This window comes from Ochlerotatus camptorhynchus, unplaced genomic scaffold, assembly GCF_037179485.1.
Source record: "Ochlerotatus camptorhynchus isolate MF236.1 unplaced genomic scaffold, CSIRO-AGI_Acam_v1.1 ptg000266l, whole genome shotgun sequence".
In the NCBI taxonomy this organism is placed as follows: Eukaryota; Metazoa; Arthropoda; class Insecta; order Diptera; family Culicidae; genus Ochlerotatus; species Ochlerotatus camptorhynchus.
In genome coordinates, this window is record NW_027040756.1 from 509953 (window position 1) to 527728 (window position 17776).

Sequence of the window (17776 nt, forward strand, 5' to 3'; positions counted from 1 at the left end):
ATTGACAAGAGTTTTTCGAAATGCGTACACACACAAGAGCAATCCACCACTTTTCAAAATTTGGCCTAATGACCCATTCAGCATATTCGTATTCGGTCTTGCGTTCTTCGACTTAATGTCCATGTAATTAATAGTCTTCTTCTTAGCAACTTATGTTTTACAATTAAATGGGAGGTAGGATTTTTTCATAAATTTGCATTCTAAATTGAAATCAACATTGTACTTTAATTACATATCACCGCTCGGCCAACCAACCATACTTTGAACAAGCTCCATCGCCTCCGGCCACCATCCATTACAATCAGTTTCCGATCAAAACAACTCAATCGTCAAAACATTATTGCCTTCAGAGGGGAAAAGAATGCACATTTTTCATTTCGCTGGTGCATACAATTTTCTCGCTTCGCTAACGCTATCAAACAGTTTTAAACCTAACTGCAACGATAAAAAAAAAAAAACAGTTCCATCTTCACACTCATGATGCCAATCCAACTCAAGCTCGTCAGGTGTGAATAGCTTTTATAGGGCGTCACGCAACGTAATTTAACTTCAACTGATGAATCATCAAACTGGTGCAAAGGGCCACATAGTGAAATGATTCCATTAAATTTCCCCTTCGGTTTAAAGCTTAATCAGAAAACATATATTTCCACATTGAAATAAAGGAATGAAAACAAACAAAAAAAATAAACATCATCTATGGCACATGCTTCTCGAGTGAAGAACAACTCGCGATCAATCCCTCTCGAACAGCACCGGAAAGGGTTGATCCGCCGGCGGTTGCAGCCAGTTTTCACCGGAATATTCACTGTTCTCCGTTTCAATCACGTGGAAGGTGTACGCATGCCGGCTACGGTCCGATCGGTTCGCGTCGCTCCGGTGCACCACCTGGCTGTGGATGAGGACCAGCGAGCCAGCTTTCACCGGCGTGGCACAGAAGTTTGACTGCGGGTACAGCGGAGCTGGGCGGTCGTAGATCAGAAGCTCTGGGGAGGATTTGTCCGGGTTGCGGATGTATCTACGGGATATGAGAGATTAGTAATGGCTGATCAACGCTCGGAAGAACTGACAAACCTTCTGTGAACTCCACTCTGGTGCGATCCTTTGATAAAGTGTAGGCATCCGTTCTGTAGGGTAGCATCTTCCAGGGGGATCCAGAAACCGATAGTCGAACTAGGTTCCGTATACAGGTAGGTTGAATCCTGATGTGGCTTGACTTCTCCTCCGATTCCGGGGTTTTTGAAGATGTACATACTCTGAGCAACGGCCGGCTTTTGGAAGCCCAACTGCCAGCACACTTCCTTCACTCGGTTGGAGAACGTGACCTTGTTGAATACGGCATGATCTGTATGCAGGGCGTGACCAACTTTGTTCAGTGCCACCGAGGGATCCACCAGCAGTTCTCCATTTTCAGCTACGGCACCTTCTTCGAAGAAGTACCGAATCTTATCACCACTTTCGATAAAATACCGATCTCTGCTTTGGGTAGCACTGGAGTTGATAGTGCTGAATACCTTTCGCTCCTCCTTCGGGGCATCCTTGTGAAGATTCTGGCCGGCTTCCAGCAGCTCTTTGGTTTCTTCTGCAGACAGGAAATTGTCAATCACGGCGTAGCCGTCTTCCAATATCTGTAAGAGGGATATGAAGAAAAAAAAAGAGACTTGTTAGTACACTTGCACGCATACAGCTGTTGACAGTACGTCACTCATTGTCAGGTTCAAGGGGGGCAATGACGTGTGCAAAAATTCCTAGAATTCCTCTTCCCTTTCTCGTGCGTGACTGGGTGATCTCACGAGACAACACATCACCACCGCAAGAAAGAAGCGCATTATTTTTGAATCCTGCACCGAGATTACTCAGGCGAATTTCCGTCCGCTCTTTCGAGACACGAGACGTTTCGGAGAGAAAGACTCACCCATCTGCAACCGATCGTTGCCTCTATAAGGTGTATGGATTCTTGTGCGAGATGTGTGGTTATTTTAAGAAAATTATGAGCACGCTGTTTCCTACCTATAAGAAGAACCGGTGACGATGCGCACATTTTCGGCATTGCATCATTGACCGTGTAGGAAAAAAAGTCATCGTCGCGTAAAGTGCGCGCAAAGTGCAATTTCGAAGTGGTGTGGCGGCATCCCTGTTACTGTTCTGTAGAGGTGTGACTTTCAAGTGTGATGAAAAATCGTCGAAACGGACGACGACGATGACGGCGGGAAATGCACTTGGCCCTTGTTCGTGCAGGTGAGAGAGTGGTACAGTTTTGCGCAGTACGATCAAGTGCACACAGTCGGTGGACTTAAATGGGATCGTACCGGGTGACCGAGTAGATTGTTGTGGTTTGCGATGAATCACATGATTGCTAGTAGGGTAGCGAATGTTTGAACTTGAGCTCATTTGATTGCGACAGAGATTTGCAGTTGAATAGTTTTCGAGCGCATTTGAAGTCAGGTTGGACTTGCCTTTTCAAGTCTGTGAAGATTTTTTGGATAAACTTTTGTAATTTATAGGAATTACCGTAGAATCTTGTTATTGATGGCTTGATAGCCATTTAACATGTCTTAAATGGCCTTATCTGGAAAATCCTATTAAGTTTTTTTTTTAAAGAAGCTGCCTTTGGAATCAGATTTATCATGAGTTTAAGAATATTCTAATGAAATCAAATGGATGCGTTTGTATGAGTGACAAACTTTTAAATTGCCTCAGTTTGGATTAATTTGTTCCCTTGAAACCTTTTGAAAACCTTTGAAAGCTGATCGTAACTTGCAAAATAAGTTCCCCGGAGCGCTTTGTCTTCTTTCCTTTATTTAACGTCGGTCTCTGTTCCGCAATCTAGTGTCAATCACCGACGGACATCGATTGCCATCCATTGACGGCGACCGAATGTGCAGGAAGGCAGCTTCCACACCTGCTTAGGATATCGCACCCATTCAACACACATGGGCCGGGACCAACGGCTTTACTTCCCTTCCGAAGAAAGACGTGACCAGAGATTTTTATGCCTCAGAAAAATCTCACCGACCTCGGCTGGGATTGAACCCAGACCCATCGGGGTGTTAGAAAGCAGTCACGCGTACCATTACACCACCGGCGCTGGCTGGAGAGCTTTGGGAGTAATTTCCTTTGAATTCCATTCAATTTTCTTTTGACATCTACGCGTATTTCGTCACCGTAGACTTCCTCAGTGCAAAGTATTCAAGTACCACCAATTCCATGATATATTTTCACTAGTATTTTTGGCTTATTGCACAAGTCTTGACAATTTGCAAATCATGAAGGGCCCAACTAAGTCACTTTCAATCGAAAATCGTCAAGCGACAACGTCAATTGAAATTCATTCTGTCTTCTCTTCGAGCTGATCCCCTTCAACATCAACAGAACCCCTTTTCGATCAGTTGTCATGTTGTTTATTTTGGCTTGACTCGTGTTCATTTCGTCTTACATTGCCAAACGAACTTACGTTCGCATTGAAGCAAAGCTGTTCGTTCCAAATTCGCGCAGTTTTTCTGGCTTTTGTAGAGTGTTCACTCAGTTCATTTAAGCACATGCGCATAAATCTGTGAAGGCACTCGATTTCAGAAAAAGTGGGAAATACTGACGCCGACCCATCAATATGGGTATTTTTGGATTCAGGGGGCCCTAGCAGTACACTTGTCACTTAGTAGTTGTGGTAGCTTGTATGTAACTTGTTTTAGTTACAATCAAGGTTCAGCAACTTAATATGATGGAAGTGTGCTGCTTGGGTGACGTCCAGATCGAAAATCGATATGCGACGCCATTTTAAAATCCAAGATGGCGGCTTCCAGTTTAAAGAAATATATGGGAAATACTGTCAAATACCCATTAATATAGGTATTTTTTAAATCGGGATGACGTCCAGAGGCTGGATATTCGACGTATTTTTAAATCCAAGGTGGTGGCTTCCAGTTTAAGAAAAAGTGGAAAATGCTGCCATCAATATTGGGATGATTTCTAGAGGATGGAAATCGATCACCGACGCCATGTTGAAATCGAAGATGGCGGCTTCTGGTTTAAGAAAATTGGGAAACAGTGTCAATTTTAGCATAGGGATGACGTCTTTTTGACCTTTTTGACCAAACCTTGGTTTGTTTTCCGTCGATATTGTTTTCCGTGCTGAGCACCAATGCTACCGACGCCAGGGAGGCTGCTCCCATTCCTGGACCTACCTACCGACCCATCAACTCATGGACCGAGGACCAACGGCTTAACTTCCCTTCGGAAGAAAGGCGTGATCAGAGATGTTATGCCTCAGAACATCCCCACTGCACCAGGGATGACGTCTAGAGAAATGAAATCGACGTTCGACGCCATTTTGTAATTTGACATGGCGGCTTCCGGCTTAAGAAAAGTGGTAAATACTGTCAAATACCCATTAATATGGGTATTTTCGGAAGTGGGATAACGTCTAGAGAATGAAAATTGATATTTGACGCCATTTTGAAGTCCAAGATGGTGGCTTCTGATTTCAGAAAAAGTGGGAAATACTGTCGAATACCCATCAATATGGGTATTTTTGAAATCGGGTGACGTCTAGAGAAAAAACAGTGATGGCCTTTAAATAAGTAAAATAGGCCGATTTTCATACATACTGAAATTTTGACACAGACTACAAATATGCATGTACGTAGCATTAAATTATTAGAAGCAATTGCCGGAAATTGACGGGCTGGTTGAAAATGACCAACTAATTAGCAGATTTATTATTAGAAATTTCAGCTCAATTGATCATAACAAAACATAGTTGCAACATGCCAAAGTTGGCTTGTTTGTATGAAAATCTGCCTATTGTGCTAATTTAAAGGCCACCACTGTATATATGCGTTGCCATTTTGAAATCCATATGGACGGCTTCCGGTCAAAAAATTGTAAATTCTATCAAATACCAATTCATACGTTTTTTTTAGAGTCGGGGTAACGTCTAGAAGCCGGAAATCGATATCCGATGCCATTTTGAAATTCAAGCCGGCGGCTTCCGATTTGAGGAAAGTGTCAACCCTAACATATGACTATTTTCGGAATGTGGATGACATGTAGATGCCGAAAATCGATGTCGAACGCCATCTTGAACTTCAAGATGGCGGCTTCAGGTTTCAGTAAATGTGGGAAATACTGTCAAAAACCCAAAAATATGGGTATTTTCAAAATCCCAGAAATGTCTTGAGGCCAAAAACCGATGTTTGATGAAATTTCAAATCTAATATGGAGGCTTTGGTTCAGAAAAAAAAGTGTGAAATACTGTCAAATACCGATCAATGTGGGTATTTTTGGAATCGGGGTGACATCTAAAGGCCGAAAATCGATGTCTGACGCCATTTTGAAATTAAAGATGGTGGCTTCCGATTTTAGAAGAAGTGTTAAATACCCTACAAATGGTGTCGAATATCAATTTTCAACATCTGGCGTCGGCCCCGTTTCATATTGTAGAGTATTTGATGTTTTTTTGAAACCCAATAGCATGATGTTTTTTTGAAACCCAATGACACTTTTTCAGAATCCCGATGGCCACCATCTTGGATTTCAAAAAGGCATTCAATCTAGATTTTCGGCATTTACGCGTCGTCCCCATTCTAAAATAGATATATTTGAGGGTATTGACACGTTTTCTTTAAATCGACGGCCGTCATCTTGGATTCCAAAATGGCGTGGGACATCGATTTTCGGCACCTTCCCGTTGCCGTTGCAAAAATACCCATATTATAGGGTATTTAAGACTTTGTTTTGAGCCCGATGGCAGCCATCTTGGACTTAACAATTACCTCGTTAATTTAATTTTTGTTTAATATAAAATGACAATTTATTACTACATATAATCCGGATGCCATCCCTATCGGCAAACGATAATGTGCGGATACTATCCGGAGCCCCGAATTGATGTGGAAAATTAAGCCATTTTTCGTCCGGGAGAAATACCCTGCGGAACTGAGCGTCTACGTGCACACTGGTATAAAGGGTGATACGGTCAAAATTTGGTCAAGGGAAAACGCGTGTAAATCGGTGAAATCGTTTATTTAAAAAATCAAATTAAATTTCTTTTTCAAGTTCAATTAGTATAAAATTCAGGAAAAATATTCAGTTAGGCTTCCCGGAAGCTGCTTGTAGTCGGCTTTGACGTAGGTTTCGTCGTACATTACCACGCAGTCAAACTTCGTCAGCATCGTCGTGTACGCTGCTCTTCTTGCTTGGACGGCATTTTGACAACTGAAGAGTGAATTCCAAAATCAAAATAGGAGCAACATTCTACACACACACACACCTTCAAAATGAGGGGTGTTCAGGTTTTTTAAATGCAAAATTGAAAGAAATACGTCAAGATGATATTGACCAAATTTTGACCGTATCACCCTTTAATTCCCATAAAAGCAAATCAGTCTAATCTGAAAAAAAAACAGCAAGCCGAGAAAAACGCTATTCACAATTCAAGACCAACAATTGAAAAGGCCTGAACTCAATTTTGTAAACAAACCTTGTTCACGACAAAATGACCTTACAAGGTTTGTTTACAACATGGAGTTGAGGCATTTTCAATTGTTGCTCTTGAATTTATTTACCTGTCGACTCTTATGGATAGGACAATCAAGTTTTGGTATTTCACCATATTTATTTTTTTAAATTTATGTGACTTTTAGTGCACAGTGTAAAATATAGGTAATTTAAATCGATTCTAATGGATAAAGGATATACACACCTATGGACGTAAAAGAAGAGATTCCGTCATCGCATCATTTTGTGTTTTGTATGCAAGTTGAAGGGGCATCAAATGAATTTTTACCCCAAACGGGACGCTCAACGGAGAGGCAAGAAATGAAAAAAAAAAAAATAAATAACAGTACGTAGAACAACAACAGCAGGCAGTGCTGAAAGCTGTGCCTACCGGTGTGCCGATCGTTCCGAAGTAGACCGAAGTGTATCAATCAAGGTGTCATTCCATGAGTTTTGTAAATCTCTGAAGTTATGTCGTTTTCGTTTTTACGGTGTAGTTACACCGGTGCTACACCGCCAAACACCGAAAAAATCAGGGTGTAGCTATCGGTTGCACCTTTGTTAACAAACAAATGATGATGAGCTGTCAATGACTCGCGCTTATTGCTGCTTACACTACACCGGTGTAGTGTAGCAAAAACGAAAACGACATTAGACTTTTGTGATTGTGTTTACATTTTCAATTTCACTAATTCATGGCCATGGTTCATGGCAAACATTAAGCTTCATTCTCATTAGAACGAGAGGCGGTGGAAGAGGAACTGGAAGCAATCCAGCCTATACAATCCGTTCACAAGGAACGTGTGCAGAAACGAGGTGAAACCTGATCGGTGATGCACGAAATTTTCACCAGTAAAATTCTCCCCGACAAAATCAAACCCTGAACTCGTCCGGGCGACAGTTCAATCCCACCCTAGAAACAACATCCTCGAAACAGTTCTGATCGACTCAGAAGTACGTGGCGTGGAAGAAATCACCCAAACCTACCGTATAGCTGATTATGATGTCTTCTTCCATCTACCACCACACACGTTCAAGCCTTCCAAGTATACGATCCTTACCAGTTGTACCACCAGTGAAAACCATCAAATGTCCCTTACTTCAAATCTGTCATACTTCGGAAATGGTGCACGATCCAGATAAGCTTCACATCTGCAGTTCAACTGCAGGTAGTACCCTGTGGTTGTTGTTGTTCATCTGCATGCCCAGATCTTGCCGAACAGCAAATCACTTAGGGGGTTATTCCGAGAGTCGAAATGACTATTGTCACTAGTGAAGCGAGAAAAGTCACGTCTGTGCAAATCAAATGGAGAGTCACGTTGTGTAACTACCATTTGTGGAAAAGTTCGACAATTTGGGTTATTATTTGTTTATTAGGAGGGGCTAGAAACCCACATTGACGAAGTAAAGCTTCTCCTAGATAAGTCGAAATACCACTTCTTTGCTGCTACGGAAACGAAACTGAAGGCATCCACTCCAGTAGGTCCGATTCGAGTTCCAGCGTATAATTTCATCAGACGCTCGGTACCGTCCGGCAGAGGGCGTGTTTCAGCAAGTCATGCGGTGGAATTGGGCTATATGTGCTGAAAAGATTGAAGGCCATTCCTGTTGTCAAATCAACGTTCAATCCGGATTTCCATATTTCACAAAGGTTCGAGTTTATTGTAGTTCAGGTCAAGATCAATGAACTCAACGTAGGCATCGTCATCGTCAACAATCCCGTCGTATCAAATCCTATTTGATATTCAGGAATTTGCCTTCGACAGACTATTTGTGCTAGGAGATTTCAACATCAATGTCAGAGCCTCAACTGCCCTCAATCCATTCTTGCAGCCAAAACTAGTACGAATAGCATCTCGTGCTACGAGACTATATACCTAATATCGGATGTCCGAAAACGCAGAAGTCTGCCTCATCGCATCAGGATAAAATACTTCCGCAATGTTGATGTTGTAGGCCTTCAAGCAGACTTCCAAGGTCAAGATCTTCGTCATATAATGGGTACTGCTGAAGTCAACTTAAAAGCGCGAATGATAACGACGGAACTGCATGGTCTCATGCAACGGCCGTTCCCGGAAGGACCATCGAAGTTAAGGATAAGCGAACGCTTTGGATAACTTCTGAAATCGAGCAAGCAATATCAGTACGTGATCTCGCTCACCACCAGTTGGCGACTACCATGACAACGGTTTAGCTCGATGAGGAGCATCGCTCAGCAACGGATCGAGGTGTAAGGTTATCGATTATCGACGCAAAAATGTTTCCAGATTCACTCCTATTCCGAATGTTCCGAATCATGTCCACCCCAAAGATTTTCGGCCGATAAGGGTACTCCCAGAAATTAGCAAAGTACTAGAGGAGATCCTGCTCGACCAAATAGTCAAACACATAGATGGCGTTGGTGATCAAGCATTCCTTGCCACAAACCAATCGGGTTACAGGAAAGGCTATAGCACATCCACAGCCTTAGCGAAAGTCACACACGACATCTACAACAACCTCCCCAGGGATCGTTCCTAAGTGCGTTATTGTTCTGGCTTTACATTAACAGACTCCCTACTAGACGAAAATGCAGATATCAGCTTTATGCCGATGATCTCCAAATTTACATCTCTGGCGCTGTACAGGATTGCAAAGATTGATGAGGACCTGAATACCATCGAGCGATGGGCGACGTCGAACCACCTTTTCCCAAATCCAAAGAAGACGCAAGCGATCGTCTTCTGCAAAGGAAAAACAATAATACCGAATCGGTTTTTGCGGAGAGACAATTGTGCTTTTTGATTTTGTTGTGAACCTTGGACTACGGATGAATAGGTGCCTCAGGAGATTGATGTAGCAGCCAAAGTATTCAGATTGTACCGTTCTTCACCTATTGCGATGCTGTTTACTATCCGGGACTGTCTACGGCGTTGAAGGATCAGCTGGAACGCCGTTTCAAAGCAACAGTTCAATGTGTCTATAACATCGGGCGCAGGGAGTCAACAGCCGCTGTAGTGAATACAATACTAGGACACGACCTGAAAACGAACTATCACCAGAGTATATCCTGCTTCGTGCGGTAAGGATTTGTTCGGAATCTGCCCGACTATCTACAGCAACATCTCCAGACCGCCAGGTACGAGCACGTTTATTCTAATGGGATTTCGGATGGACCAGGAGAAAGAAACGCGAACTACTTTTTAGGTTACAAATAACAACGTGTGTATTCTGCGAGAAAAGTGTTTGGAATGAGAAAAGCAAAAGTAAACAAAGTGACGTTTTTCCTCTACGCAGTGCCGTAGTTTGGTGGGGGCAAACCGAGCAGTGGTTGCCATCCCAACACCCCTGCTCAACCACAGCAAGGTCCAATACCTAGCTCCGATCGCAGCTTCTTGAAGGATGCCGAAGGTAGGGCCTTCGTCATAATGTCCGCCTGCTGGTCCGATGAGCAAACGAACTCCACTGTAATCACCGCTTGTTGAATGAGCTCTCTCAAGAAGTGATACTTGGTATCCACATGTTTCAGGCGTCCATGGTCTCTTGCATCCTCAGCAATTCTGATGGTTGATTGGTTATCTTCCAGAATCGTTATAGGACCCTTGGGCTCGTACCCGAGATCCAGAAGAAGTCGTTTCATCCACAGCGTATGACATGCAGCCGTCACCAGCGCCGCGAGTTCCGCCTCGGTAGATGACAACGACACCGTGTGCTGTTTTCTTGTCGTCCAACTGACTGTGCATCCCGAAACCTTGAAAATACAGCCTGTGACTGATCGCCGATCGATGAAGTCATTTGCCCAGTCCGCATCCGAGAAAACCTGCAACAGCTCCTCTTCCGTCTCCGCTTTGTACAACAGTCCGTAGTCCAGCGTCCCCTTCACATATCTGAGAACCCGTTTGAGGTGCACCCAGTGTTCCTCATTCGGGCAGGCCTGGAACTGGCTATAGTAGTTCACGGCAGCAGACAAGTCAGGCCGAGCCGTGAGCGAAGCATACTTCAAACACCCTACCAGCTCTCGATAGGGTTTATCTGTCCTCCGCTCCTCTACCCCTTTCTCCAACCGCAGGCGATTCTCCATGGGAGTCGAAATCGATTTGCACTCCATCATGTCGAAGCGGCGAAGCAAGCTCTCAAGATACCCTGTCTGGCTGATCTTCATGGTTCCAGCTTCAACGTTCCTCTTGATCGTCATCCCGAGAAACTGCCTCACCTCACCAGCATCAGTCATCTCAAATTCTTCGCTGAACTTCCGTTTAATTGCCTTCACGGTCTGCAACGACGCTCCGACGATCAAAACATCATCGACGTACACTATGACGATGATCCTTTCTCGTCCCTCGCCCATGGTGTACAGGCACTGATCATTGGCGCTCTGCTTCAATCCCAGCTTCTCGGTGAACTCGTGAAACCTCTGATTCCAGGCACGGGACGCTTGCTTGAGCCCGTAAATGGAACGATTTAAACGGCAGACCAGATTCTTCCCCTGCTGAAATCCATCCGGCTGGGTCATGAAGATCTCCTCACTAAGCGTGCCATTCAAAAACGCCGTCCGCACATCCATCTGGTGAACATGCAAACGGTCACGATTCGCCAACGCCAGAACCGTCCGAAGGGTGTCCAATTTCGCCACCGGAGAGTAGGTTTCCGTATAGTCGAAGCCTTGCCTTTGACTGAAGCCACGGGCCACCAGTCTCGCCTTAAACCGGTCAGGTACATCGCCATCCCCGCGGTTAATACGAAACACCCACTTACAGGACACAGCCTTCCTACCAGCGGGAAGCTCTGTCAATGTCCACGTGTTGTTCCGCCGCAGCGAATCCATTTCCTCTTCTATGGCTAATCTCCAGTTGTCCCAATCGTCACACCGTTTCAGCTCAGCAATCGAACCCGGAATGTTGTCGACGTAACTCATTGCGTTTAAGGTGAATCCAGCGTACTCAAACTCAAAGTCTCTATGCCATGCCGGTGGAGCACGATCTCGTTGCGGTCTACCATCCTCCAGGTTAACATCCGCTGTTTCATCCCCGGATTCACTGGATTCACCGGAAGATTCTTCAGACAAGCTTTCATACTCTTCCTCAGACGACTCAGCATCACCACCACCGTCAGCTTCTTCTTCTTCGCTCTCCGGAACTGGACTCGACGAAATCTCGACGAACTGATCACCAGCAACAGGCTTGGGCTGCTCCTCTTGCCCGATATCCGTCTCCACAAAAACCACATCTCGAGCGGTCACAATCCGGCGCTTTACCGGATCCCAAACTCTGTAACCATTGGGAGAATAACCGAGTAAAATGCCGCGCCACGATTTAGAGTCCAACTTCTTCCTAAGCTGCGACGGTACGTGCACGAACACGGAACACCCAAACACTCTCAGTTTCGAAACGTCCGGTTTCTTATCTTCCCACAACTCGAACGGCGTCTTCTTCGTCTGCACCGCACAGGTGGGACTCCTGTTCAGCAAGTAGGCAGCTGTCTGCACGGCCTGGCCCCAGAACTCCTTGCTTACGCCCGAATCCACTAACATTGCCCTGGCTTTCTCAACGAGCGTACGGTTCATCCGCTCGCTGACACCGTTCTGCTCAGGGGTGTAGGCCACCGTCAGTTCCATCTGGATACCTTTATTTGCACAGAATTTTTTTAAAATGTTTGCCGGTGTACTCACCTCCGTTGTCACACCGTAGCCGAGAAATTTGCTTGCCGAATTTGGCCGTCACCATGGCCTCATACTGTTCGAAACAGCGCAGCACCTCTCTCTTCGACTCCATCAGAAACACGACTGTGAAGTGCGTCCAGTCGTCGATGAAGGTGACGAAGAACCTTGAACCGTACAATCCAACGGGCATCACGGGGCCACACACGTCCGAGTGAATCAGTTCGAGCACCCGCGACGAACGTCTCTCTTCACTCCGCGAAAACGGCTTCCGAGCCAACTTCCCGGCGATACACGGCTCACACGTAATCGATCCACTCTGTTTCTTGTCATTGTCAACTTTCAGTCCCGACACCATGTCGTTCCGCATGAGCACTTCGAGATTCTTCGCGGATATATGGCCGAACCGACGATGCCATAGCTCGAAATCTTTCGGAACCCGACCGCACGACAGCGCTTTTTCGTTTTCACTTTTCCCGATCGGTTCAAAATCCAGCTCGTACAGCGAATCACAACGTTTTCCACTGGCCACAATTTCGGAATCGCGATAGATCAGCGCTTTTCCCCGCTCGAACACGACACTCATGCCAGCTTTCTCAACACGCGAAACCGAAAACAAATTGTATCGAAGTTGCGGTATAAACAGTACGTTTTTCACGGTGCACTCAATGTTTCTGCCATCGGCAATCGACATCACTTTCACTGTTCCACTGTGCTCTGCGACGATGGACTCGCCGTCCTTAGCAACAGCAATTTCGACCGGTTTTTCCAGTCGATGAAGTTCCGTGAAGAGCTCTTTGTCCCGAACCAGATGATCTGACGCGCCGGAATCAATGAACCATTTCGATCGTCGTGCCTGCTGCGATGCACCACAGCCACTGACACCGACGAAACATACACCATCCCGATCCCGGTCAGCTGACTCGGCAACGTTCGCTTTCGAACTGCGATGTCCTTTCTGTTCAGACGGCTTCTTCTTCTCCGGGCAGTCAGCTAGCTTATGCCCTTCCTTTTTGCACCGGAAACACCGAATCTTCTTCTGCTGCTTCGTCCCGGAAAATGCAGCGGTATCACTGTTGGAGGGAAACTTCTCCGAATCAACACTCTTTTGCTTCGTTTCCTCGTCGAGTAAACGACACTTGACAAATTCCATTGTCAGGTTTTCCTCCGGCATCGTCTCGAGGGCGGTGACGACTGTGGAGTACGCCGGACCTAGAGTCAGCAGCAAATGGCACACTGCATCCAGATCTTCCATGGCCGCGCCGGTTCCCCGGTATTCACGCAGCAGCTTGTCGAACCGAAGGAAGTGGTCCTGCAGTCGCCCACCGTCGAATCGCATGCTCAGCATTTGACGTTTGAGGTGCATCCGACTGGCGATGCTCTTCCTTTCGAAGACGCGCTTGAGTGCATCCCAGACCTGCTTCGGAGTGGCCTTGTCCTGGACGTACTCCAGCTGGGAGTCATGAATTCGGGAAACCAGCATTGATTTGCACTTCCGCTCTCTTTTCTTCCTCTTCTCGCGCAACGCATTCTTCTCCGTTCGCTGTGCAGCAGTATCGTTGTCTCGCTCTGCCAACTCGACCAAATTGTCAAGCTCCGTCTGCACACAGTCCCACAGCTCGTGCTCCTCCAAAAGCACTTGGACGCGGAACTTCCACGTGGCGTAATTTGTCCCATCGAACAAGGCAACGAGAAAACGATCACTCTTCACTTCCTCCATCTTCGCGACGACGATTAAACTTTTTCCGCGGCACCGAAATGTCCTGGGCCCATAACCTAATGGGATTTCGGATGGACCAGGAGAAAGAAACGCGAACTACTTTTTAGGTTACAAATAACAACGTGTGTATTCTGCGAGAAAAGTGTTTGGAATGAGAAAAGCAAAAGTAAACAAAGTGACGTTTTTCCTCTACGCAGTGCCGTAGTTTGGTGGGGGCAAACCGAGCAGTGGTTGCCATCCCAACATATTCAACATACCTCGACATACACTCTCCCCCCGAAGAACGCGAACTCGGTCTACAATTCCATTCACGTTGGTTTCGAATGATTCCGTTTACGCGAGGGAATCGCGTAAATGGAGTACACGTAGCATATGGAATTTGACCTAATAGGGACCAATCTGGAATATCTCGCGATCCTGGACATTTAGAAGGTTACTGTTTTCGGAAAACTTGTTCAGTAGATCAAGACATAAAGGTTGATGAACAGAAGTTTGGAATTTTCTCTTTTTCTTCGCCGAAGACAGCAACTTCCTCGATCGAAAGAATATCAAGATGATATAAACAAGGGAATCAAAATTCAAGTACACTAGCACCACGTAGTGGGAATATTCTGTCCAGCAACGATAAGGTCTTGATCTACTGAACAACTTTGCAGAAGAAAGCCTCTTCCTAGATGGCAAGGATTTCAAGATATCACACAAACAACTATATCACAAATGCATGCACACTAGCGCCGCGTAGTAAGAAAATTTCCAAACTTCTGTCCACCAACGATAAGGTCTTGATCCACTAAACAACTTCGCCGAAAAAAGCAACTACCTAGATGACAAGGATTTCACAGAAACAATGGCATCATTAATTCATGCGCACTAGCGCCGTTCAGTGAGAAAATTCCGAACAATATTGCATACACGTTCTATAGAATGTATAGAAACGTCAAAGTGATCCGATGCCAGCGCTGCGGCGAGTAGTTTGCGGAACTGATAATATTCAAATCAACCGTTAAATGCGTGAACGAAGACACACAATGAAGAGTTACGTCTGTTTGTCTGTGCCCATATGCTACGTGTACTCCATCTACGCGAACTCGATTTACGCGGTACGTATTATTCGCGCTCTTCGGGGGAGAGTTTACTACCTCAGAAAAAGCATACTAATAGCAAGGCCCATGAGCTGGAACCAATATGCAACAACATCTGAAACGTCACAATTCAAGTGTGAACTGCCAAAATGGCGTGACTGGATTGTCTTATTTATATCAAATGGAATTAGTTTCCCTTTTATGCCATATAAATGGTTGACTTCGTGGTAGAAAATCAGAAAATTATGCTCTATGAGTTCTAAGTTTATGTTTCGCAAAATGTAAGCAAAAAGGACAAACAAGATAGGGCTGCCACCTAGCTGGGTTCTTCACATTTCCGTGACAATGCGAAGCGCAAACAGATCGTGCACAAGTGGTGTACTATCCCCAGCATTTCTTTGAGTTAATTAGCGGAATTGGAAGGTGTAAGCATCGGAGCTGTCCGAAACACGATTCGGAAGTATGGTGATGAAGCAACTTTCCAGAACAAGCAAACATTTTGACGTCAACCGAACCCTGTTGACCGAAATGTGGACCGGAAAAGCTTTCACTCGCAAGAAAAGTGCTTCGGTTCGAGACGTGGCTAAAAAAGTGGGATCCTCGAAGAGTAACGTCCAGTGATTATGGACGATAAATCCTACGTTAAATTTGATTACAAAGCTCTTCCTGGTGATCAGAATTACACCGTTTGTGATGGCCGAAGTGTTGACGACGTGGATATGTCGATTCTTACCGAAAAATTCGGTTAAAAGGCTATGGTTTGGCAAGCCATTTGTGAGTGCGGTATGCTTTCCAAACCGTATGTGATAACGGAGACAATGACAACCGATGTTTACGTGGGTAAGTGTTTAAACAAGCGTCTGTAACCCATGATCCGCAAACACGACGCCTCAGTACTGTTGTGGCCGGATTTGACGTCGATAGCCTGGTATAAAGCCAACAAGGTCCAATTCGTACCCAAGGAGATGAATCCGCCAAACTGACCCCAGGCCAGGCCTATCGAAACTTTTTGGGCCCTGACCAAAGCATATTTGCGGAAACATGTAATGGCAGCGGATTCCGTTACAAAGTTTGCGAAAGACTGGGAAAAAGTATCCAAAAATGTTGGAAAGGCATCTGTGCTGAAGCTAATGAGCAGCGTCAGATCAAAAATCCGCTCCTTAGCTTATGACTGATCGGATCTCGGATTTTCTACGTTTAACTGTAAGAGATGACTTTAAAGATCATGAATACGAAATCAGAATCGAATATGCTGTAAACAGAGTTAAGTAAACGTTTTTTTAAATCGTGTTATAATATTTTGGGACATACTATACCATGGTGAATCCTGATCAGTTACCTTTTATTCTTACTAGTTTTTCCTAACGGGAACCAATTTGCCAAAACTCACAATTCCCGATTTCCCGGGAAACAATTTTAGAAGTTTTCTTGCGTCCAAAATATAAGTGCTTTCCCAGAAGAGTCATAAGAAACATCAGAAACATCACGCATATTTTCCAGATTGAAACAACTTAAAGTGCAAACTATGTTTCACAGTGCGAGCTAATTCCCTGAGGATTCCACTCATCGCATCTGTCGCTGTCCGGAAATCAAATTCTTCTCTCCATTTACTACATTTACACCCACACTCAGCTGCTCGGGAACGTGCAAATGACCAGTTACTCATTTGCAGCTACGATGCTAAATATGAATTCATTTCATCTCCGAGTTGCAGAAAACCTCTTACACACGACTCACCCGAAAATCCCACCAGACTCCGTGGAATACTTTCCCATTTCGTGGAAATCAAAACCCTCAGTGTTATTTCTATACAGTGTGGGGTAAAGAACTCCTACTTTGGTCTTAGCACGCATTTCCGTTATATGGAGCAGAAACATCAAATATATCAATGATTTCAACGTGAACAAATCAATAATATGTTTCAATACGTTTGTATGGAATTGGAATCAAGAAGTAGTGTTATATTTTTAACGATATTTCATCAATTTGCAACTGTTTAGCAAATCAAGCGGCACTTATGGAAAGGTAAATCCATTTAGAAGTCATCTTTGCTTGAAAAATTCAATTTTCGTGTTCAACCCGGTTCGAAAAGTCGAGGTAAAGTGCAGTTTGCGCTCAGTATGACGGAAATGAGATCTCAACCCTACTACTGCTACACACGCATAAAACACCGGCCGACCCAAAACATACAATAGTCTCAGACAAACAGACCTGTTCCAGTTTCCCTCGCACACCATTCGCTGCCCAAAATGCTGTGTAGGTAGCGGCGATACCAACCTCCTCCAGTGGGTCACTTTGGTAGTCTTAAGGCGATTGCTAATTGCTGAAGCTACATTTTGACCTTCAACTACCGGAGCGCGTCCAAGCAAAGAGAGCACTCCATTCAGCTTTATTCAAAATGCTGGAAATTGGCTTTGCGGGCGATGGTGAAGCTCCATGCGCTAAGTTATTTATTACGGTATGTTTCCACAACAATTAAACCTCTCACCAGCCGAACCGGCGACTGGTCAGCAGCATAGGCTAGGAAGGTCTGCTAATTTGAAATTACAATCAGGTGACTAAATGGAAGGTGGCGTCAAAGATTCGGTTGGCTGGTTCGTCAGTCAAGTCATGATCGCATATCAGACCCATCTTTGCTTGATTTCCAATTCATATGAGACAGTTATGCGATTATGGGTTGTATATGACCGTATAAGCATGCGCTCAGGCGATCACCCTCCTACGGAGCGGTTTCCTTTTAGGGAAACTTGCGCCGGTACAGGCGTACCGGCTGAACGGAGAGCCGATCGCTGAGTGGCACGAGTTTCATGTGATTTGGTATGCTTGTTAGGGATGTTGTGTCTC

General features: G+C 44.9%; 1 protein-coding gene across 1 annotated transcript in view; it reads right to left on the reverse strand.

The window, feature by feature from the left end:
* Positions 1–620: 620 nt before the first annotated feature.
* The window catches only part of Phyhd1 (Phytanoyl-CoA dioxygenase domain containing 1), a 28029-nt gene continuing 10873 nt past the window's right edge, over positions 621–17776 (reverse strand). Inside the window, exons 2-3 of the mRNA XM_065227071.1 lie at positions 1075–1628; positions 621–1018 (exon numbers count right to left, since the gene is read on the reverse strand). Coding sequence (XP_065083143.1) covers positions 736–1018; positions 1075–1628 — 837 coding nt within the window. The 3' untranslated portion in view covers positions 621–735. The remainder of the gene's footprint in view (positions 1019–1074; positions 1629–17776) is intronic.